Source organism: Ursus maritimus, unplaced genomic scaffold, assembly GCF_017311325.1.
Source record: "Ursus maritimus isolate PB19 unplaced genomic scaffold, ASM1731132v1 scaffold_19, whole genome shotgun sequence".
In the NCBI taxonomy this organism is placed as follows: domain Eukaryota; kingdom Metazoa; phylum Chordata; class Mammalia; order Carnivora; family Ursidae; genus Ursus; species Ursus maritimus.
Window position 1 is genome coordinate 28,118,315 of NW_024424341.1, and position 7,180 is coordinate 28,125,494.

The following is a 7,180-nucleotide window of genomic DNA, read 5'->3' on the forward strand; positions in this document are numbered from 1 at the left end:
TCCAGACTTCTGAACTCTGGAAATGACCACTGGGATTACCTGAAGACATTCGTGGAGGTGGCCCATAGAATGGGGAGTTGGTGGGGTGAGATGGAGAGGGGCATTCATCACTGAATAGAAGATGGGCCATGGGGTTACTGGAAGCAGTTCATAGGAGAAGCTCTCCATTTCCCAGGCCTGTGTCCCTCTTCCTCTCCCTTTTGATGTCGAGTCATTGGGTGTGAGATCAGAGGTGTTCTCTGGTACAGGAGGTACTTTGGTGCGTTAGTTGCCTACCCCCACCCCTTTGACCCATCATTCCTGGTTCCCTGACTCAAAGATGGACAGTGAGGATTGGGACCTGCTTGGTCCTGAATCCTTCACTCAGGTCTGAAGACAGCTGGGTTTGGAAACCGGGTGCGGGGGAGGTTAAAGGTACTGCTTGCTTGTGCTGGCTCTGGCTGATTCCTATTCCCTGGGTACAACAGGTGGCCAGGGGCCCAGGTTCACTCAGTCCTGCTGACACAGAAGGAGGAGGATAGCGGGTCTATGCTGGGAGAAGCCGCAGAGGCTAGCTGTCACCAGCCTGGGGGGGAGGGGCTGTCCACACTTGGAGTGAGAGAAGCACGTAAGGGGAGGGTGCTGAGGACCCGGCTGCAACAAGCACATGCCAGGTGAGGACTCCTAGGGGTACAAAGAGTACACAATCCAGTGCAGGAGAGGGGCGGTTCCATCCATCATTATGCCAGCCAGGGCACTGACGATGGCAGGAATGAACGAGACAAAAGGCCATTGCCGCCTTGGGGAAGACCGAGGAAAACATGTATGAGAAAGTCACACAAGTAAGTGCAAAATTGAAGTAATTACAACCTTCACAAGTGAAAGGACGAAGACGTACGCCCTGGGGTTGCCCTGGCCCGAGAGGCTAGAGGTCAGCCAGGCCGGCCTGGATCCCGCTTCTGCAGGTCTGTCCGGCTGTCCATTCATTCATCGAGATCCCGGGGTCCTTGAGAGGGCCCCGGAGCTCGGCTGCGCTCGCTGTTCTCCCTCCAGGACAGCAGGGGGCAGAGCGGCGCCGTCCGCCGCTATCCCGACAGCCCTCGCGCGGGCGCGCGGCTTTAAGCGGGCGGAAGAACCCGCGCGCGAAACTAGGTCGGCGGGCGGAAGCGGCTCGCACGCCAGGCGCCGCCATGCCAGGGGACCACCGCCGCATCCGCGGGCCCGAGGAGTCGCAGCCGCCGCAGCTGTACGCGGCCGACGAGGATGAAGCGCCTGCCGCCCGCGACCCCACGCGGCTGCGGCCCGTGTACGCACGCGCCGGGCTGCTGAGCCAGGCCAAGGGCTCGGCCTACTTGGAGGCGGGAGGCACCAAGGTGCTGTGCGCCGTGTCCGGCCCGCGCCAGGCCGAGGGCAGCGAGCGCGGCAGCGGCCCGGCCGGAGCGGGCGGCGAGGCCCCGGCCGCGCTGCGCGGCCGCCTGCTCTGCGACTTCCGCCGTGCGCCCTTCGCCGGCCGCCGGCGCCGTGCGCCCCCGGGCGGCGGGGAGGAGCGCGAGCTGGCGCTGGCCCTGCAGGAAGCGCTCGAGCCGGCGGTGCGCCTGGGCCGCTACCCGCGCGCGCAGCTCGAGGTGTCGGCGTTGCTGCTGGAGGACGGCGGCTCGGCGCTGGCCGCCGCGCTCACAGCCGCCGCGCTCGCCCTGGCCGACGCCGGCGTGGAGATGTACGACTTGGTGGTGGGCTGCGGCCTGAGCCGCACGCCGGAGCCGGCGCCCACCTGGCTGCTGGACCCCACGCGACTCGAGGAGGAGCACGCCGCCGCCGGCCTCACTGTGGCGCTCATGCCCGTGCTCAACCAGGTGGCCGGGCTGCTGGGCAGCGGAGAGGGCGGCCCGACCGAGAGCTGGGCAGAGGCAGTGCGTCTGGGCCTGGAGGGCTGCCAGCGCCTCTACCCCGTCCTGCAGCAGTGCTTGGTGCGGGCTGCCCGCCGGAGGGGCGCCGCCGCGCCGTCCTGAACCGGAAACCTGAGCAACGACGGATGCCTAGGACCGAGCCGCCGCCGTCCCCTAAAGGACCCGTGCGGTCAGCTTCCAGACTGCGCGGAGCTGAGAATTCAAAGGGCGGGAGAGGATCTGAGGAGGCGTGCACAGAACTAACGCATCGGGACAGCTGTGTTGGAACGACTTTTTAGAGACTTCCGTTAAAGAAACTTTTCTGCTCGAGCTGGTGCTTCCCAGCTACGACCCAGTGGAAGAAACTTGCGAATGCGGCCTGGCTCCCAAGTTGGAAAGGACTTTTCAGCCGGACTCGCCTGAAAAACGGGACTTGGAGTTTTTTTCTTGTAAGGGATGGACCCTATGCAGGCCAGCTAGTGACTCCCTTCTATAGAATTGGTCTGCTCTTGAGAGAATGGACAAGGGGGCTGTGCCTTCTTTATATCGGAGCTAAAACAAACTCCTTTATATCTGGGAAAGTCTTCTGTTGTGGTTCTTCTTGGTAGTGAATTTAAAGGAGCAAGGCTCTTTGCACCAAGTAGTGGACCCCTGGTGTCAGGGCTTGGGACAGCATTGTCTTGAATGTATGTCCTATTCCTTAGACCAACATAAGCAGAAGAAACCGGCTGAAACTGACCGAGGTGCAGGGGCCAGTGTGGGGAAATGTGCCTTGAAGGAGGAGAAGCTGCCCCTTGGGTACCAGAGTGGGCCCTTGGTGAGGTGTGACAAGAGTAGGGAGGGTTGTGTGGGCCCAGGAGCACTCTGGGTGCACTCCCTAGCCTCTGGTTTGGTGTTGGGCAAGACCACAGCTCAGGGTTTGGTAGCTGGAAGGGGTTTGGCTCTGGGTAGAAGCTAGAGGCCACCTCCACTGCTGGTAAGAAGTGGGGGTCCAGGCTGGCTTTTTTTTTTTTTAAAGATTTATTTGTGTGGAGGGTGGGGATGGGGAGGAAGAGAGAGAATCCCACACAGACTCCATGCTGCGTGGAGCCTGATGCAGGGCTTGATTTCATACCCTAAGATTAGGACCTGAGCCAAAATCAAGAGTTGGATGCCTAACGGACTGAGCCACCCAGGCGCCCCACCAGGCTGACTTCATTATTTGGCGCCCCTTGTCCAGTCTTGGCTCCTGGGAGAGGGCAGACGAACTTGCAGGAGTAAGAGCTGCATGCTGGGAAACCAGATGCAGCTTGGCCTTATTCTGTATGGCAGAGCCAGCCTGAGTGACCACAAGAGCGGATTCTTCCTTGTGTAGCTGCTGAGCCCTGTGGGTTTGTGCTCAGGTCTGAATTGGAGAAAGGCAGGCAGCCTGGTGCCCTGGCTTAGTAGGAGCTTCTGGCCTCGTGTGACTCAGGGGCCGGCCCAGCTTCTCCAGGAAGGCCTGCCCTGAGGCAGCTGAAGGACCAGAATGAGGATTGGAGACCACACCAAGAATCCCTGACCAGGGAAAAGAAACACAAATTTTATTTTTCCCCTTTTGACATAATAGTATTTCCAGAGCAGATCTGAAATACATAGTATCACACCAGCAAGAGACCAGGTAGAAACAGGACATAAAAATGATAGTCCTGTTCTGAAGGATGGTTTTATGGGGTGGATGGGTAGTCTGGAACCAAAAGGGGGTTATGTGGGGGCTTACCGAGGAGCTTAAAGCTGTTTCAGACTGGAAGGGGGACTGTAGGCACGTGAGTGTTTCCTGGGCAGCACTGTGGCTAGAGAAAGCCGGGCTGGCCGCTGCAGGATGCTCCACACTCGAACCGGCGGGGCCTGTGGAGGGGGGTGGGGGGGGGGCAGGGACGAGCAGCCAGAGCAGTACCTGCAATCATTGGGGGATGACATGCGCCCAAGGGCGGCCTGGGCAGCCACCCCTTGCAACATGGCCTCAGCTTCATGAGGATGGTGAGGTTGTGCCAGGCAGCTGCAGGCCTCCTTCTCAGCCCCTATCATCTGCAAACACGACCTCCGAAGAAAAAGCCACCGTTATGGGGAGGCCTCCTGGCTGGTCTGGCTGAGCCTTGCCTCCACTTTCACCGCACTCATTCCAGAATGGGTGCCTCTGGTTGCACAGTCACTTCCGGGAGGCCTTCAGAAACCTACACGAGGCAAGGAAGGGAGCCAGGTGGGAAGGAGCCTGGAGGGGTTCCACCCTTCTACTGGCTGCCCTCCGGATCCGATGCATGATTCTAACCCTTTAGGAAAAACAGAAGCAGGACTCTGGCCAAGAGGGCTGAGAAGCATGAAATGACTAGGAAACGGAGGCCTGCCTGCTAACGTTTTTCCTCAACCCCACGTCCGTCTCTTGGCAGCTTTGCCAGCTCAGTGCTACTCTTGATTCTTCCTGAGGCCTGGGAACCCAGAACCACCAAAGCATTCCCTTCATCTAGCCTGGTCTTTTCCCAGATGTGACTCAGGCCTGGGCAGCAGTAAGGGCCCTCCAGAGGCCAGCAGTCCAGGGGGCAGAGCCGGACAGGTGGAGGAAGGGAAGCTCGTTACTGCCAGCCCCTCAGCAACCCGGACCTTGCAGAGATGGCCCAAACAAACGTGGGGCTTAGTCCACCTCAGGGGCCACCAATACAGGAGGAGGATACGGTAAAACAGGAATATTTGAGCCCTTTAACGCTGCCCAAAGGGCTATTATCAGTTCCAGGTTTGGACAGTTCTCCATCCAGGAAGGTCCATGTGCCACAGCTTCCCCAGGGAGCATGGTACATGACAAGATGTGGGGGCGGGGCAGGAAAAAGGCAGAAATAAGTTTTAACCGGTTCTGGGGCCTCAGGCAAGGGGTCTGGGGCCATGAGGCATACCTGTGACATTCTGCAGTGCTCAAAGCCCACCTCCCAGCTTTCAGGAGGAGATGGTATTTCAGGTCAGAACTAGCCCCTAGTCCCCTGAGCTCATCCAACCGGAGTTAAGCGGGGATAAAAAGCAGTGGAGGGCCCATCTTCTGGGGATTGCATGGGGGAGACGTCACATGTCTCCCCTCAACCACCACTGTGGGCTCCTCCACGGACCTGAGTCCCATGTGCACAGGGAGGCCACAAGGAGCCAAATGCAAGGAGGGTGCGGATGAGGGGAGGTACCAGGCCACTCACTGTCTCCTCTGGGTCTGTGCTGTCCTCAGAGCTGTCTGCTTCGGGATGGGCCCTCTGGCCCCTGGGCTCCTGCTGGAGTTCAGTGATTCTGCATGAGGAACCCTTACTGCCTGGACCCCTGGTTTCTTCACTGTCCTCCGACCCTGTGCAGGTAGAGTCACCAGTTAATGGCCACGTTTGGAGGCCCCAGCTGATCTCAGGGAGGCCACTTGGTGCCCAGCACTGATCAAGGGTGCCTAGGGCTTGAGAAGACAAGATGGGGAGGGGCTGGGACACTACTCTGCCTCCAGATAGTTGCCGAGTGGGTGGGCAGGTGGGGGGGGGGGGCTCATAGAACAACCTAGAAGCCACAGGGTCTTGAAGCCAATGAAACAACCAGAGGGAGTGGGGAAAGGAGGGAAGGAAGGGGAGGGCAGGAATGAGCCCTGCAGAGGGAAAGCCCAGGACAGGATCCCAGGTGCCCCTGGCACCTTCAGCAGTGGGAAAAGCTGGAGCTCACTGGGAATGTGGCCTGGGCCCCCAGTTGGAGGTGTTCCACCTGGAAGCTGGTCCCTCTGCTGGTCCATGTGCTCCAGATTCTCCAGGAGACGGTCTACCTGGGCTTTGATCTGGCTTAGCTCCCCCCTGATGGAGTGCAGCTCCTCCGTCTGGACTGTTTGGAGAGGGGCCAAAGCTGGGGTCCCACCAGGCCCGGAGGGCAGAGGGCTCTGCTGCCAGGGCTCCCCAGCCTGCCTGCTGAGGTCTGCCCAGCTCTTCCCCAGCTCCGTAGGTAAGGGCTGTGCCCCCGTACTCACACTTTATTTGCTCTCTGGGCAGGTGGCTCTTCCTGGCCCCCTTGTGGGGACTGAAGCTGCTCTTAACCCCCAAGCCCACCCGGGTCCTCCGGATCTTGACAGGCACGTGACTGATGAGTGGAGGGATCCTTTGGTATTCATACGCCCCACTGGGACAGGACAGAGAGGGAGTCAGGCCAACCAGCTCCACCTGTTTACCCAGAGAACCGAGGGGTAAGACCTACCGACCTGTAGGGGACATCTTCCCTGTACAGCTTGTAGTCCAGGTCATAGTTACTCCTGCTGCAACAGAGACAAATGGAGAAGAGGTGACTCTCCGTGGCCAGAGTCCTTGCCTAGACCCCAGTTTAACTGGAAGAAACTGAGGTATGCAACTATTCCTTAGAATCCCAGGATTCTCCATCACAAGGTCACTCTGGGAGACCACAGGTTCCCCATGTCTGGCCTCTGATAAGGGGCACCTTCCAGGTGACTCCAGGTGACAGGAGGGGGACAATTGCCTGCAGCCTCTGGCCAGCCAGATAGGGGCCCTCCAAAGATTCCTCTGCCTGACCCAGGAACAGCTGACGTTCTGGATTTTAGTCTGGCAAAGGATGAAAGGGAAGAGTTAAGTCAGGGCCCAAAGCCACCGTGGGGGTGTGAGAGCCTTTAATCCTTGTGTTGGGATCGCCAGGATGTGCCCCAGCACTGGCAGGGCCAGCCAGGCAGGGTGAGGGCTGTGGCCAGGCCACCTTCCTCTGCTCCAGGCCTGGGCAGAGAAGTGGAGTTTGGAAGGTCCCAGACTCTCAGTGCCCCGCCTCTGCCCCTTCTCTCCTGTGCCCTGCATTTCCAGGGAGGGAACTGGTGCCCAGGAGGGATGGGGAGATGGGTGCAAAGGGACAGCTGGGTCCCAGCCTGGGCAGGGAGGCTCTGTGGGGGACACGCCTGCGCCTGGGGCTGGAGGGGTGATGAGGGGTAGCGGAGGGGATGCGTGCGGGGGCAGCACAGTTTATAAAACAACTTTCTGGGGCCGTGCGCCCACGCCCCCAGCTCAGGCCCAACCCACGAGGGGCGAGGCTTATAGGGCCACCGGGTAGGAATGGAGGACGTTCGGGGGACCCCTTCCGCTTCATCCTGGCTCCCCCTCCCCCAGGCCCGCGGGTGCGAGTTCCGGGCACCCCCGTCCCCGCTCTCTGGCTTCAGAAGGTCTGGAGGGGCGGCCTGGAAGCAGCAGGGATGCTGATTCCGGTGGTGGGAGGCCCGTCCTTGGAGAAAGGAAAGCGTGACAGCGGAGCGCGGGGAGGGGCGTACCCAGCCCCCGGGGGTCGCGGTAGGAGTGGGGGGGGGGGGG

General features: G+C 60.2%; 2 protein-coding genes across 7 annotated transcripts in view; one reads left to right on the top strand and one right to left on the bottom strand.

Annotated features, from left to right (window-relative positions):
• Nucleotides 1–1,151: 1,151 nt before the first annotated feature.
• EXOSC6 (exosome component 6) lies at nucleotides 1,152–2,441 on the top strand. Its single transcript, XM_040633019.1, has one exon. The coding sequence runs from the start codon at nucleotides 1,170–1,172 to the stop codon at nucleotides 1,986–1,988; it is 819 nt and encodes a 272-aa protein (XP_040488953.1). The 5' UTR covers nucleotides 1,152–1,169; the 3' UTR covers nucleotides 1,989–2,441.
• Nucleotides 2,442–3,405: 964 nt separating this feature from the next.
• LOC103673565 overlaps nucleotides 3,406–7,180 on the bottom strand; it is a 4,126-nt gene continuing 351 nt past the window's right edge. Inside the window, exons 2-6 of one of the 6 annotated variants that reach the window (XR_005835630.1) lie at nucleotides 6,079–6,129; nucleotides 5,851–5,999; nucleotides 5,556–5,708; nucleotides 5,057–5,199; nucleotides 3,406–4,057 (exon numbers count right to left, since the gene is read on the bottom strand). Coding sequence is in view for 3 of the 6 variants with exons in the window: in XM_040633574.1 (XP_040489508.1) it covers nucleotides 4,001–4,057; nucleotides 5,057–5,199; nucleotides 5,556–5,708; nucleotides 5,851–5,999; nucleotides 6,075–6,132 (560 nt within the window). In the remaining 3 variants the exon portion in view is untranslated. Of the gene's footprint in view, nucleotides 4,058–5,056; nucleotides 5,200–5,526; nucleotides 5,709–5,850; nucleotides 6,041–6,074; nucleotides 6,133–7,180 lie in introns of all 6 variants that reach the window. The other 5 variants (XR_005835628.1, XM_040633576.1, XM_040633574.1 and 2 more) reach the window with 5 other exon arrangements.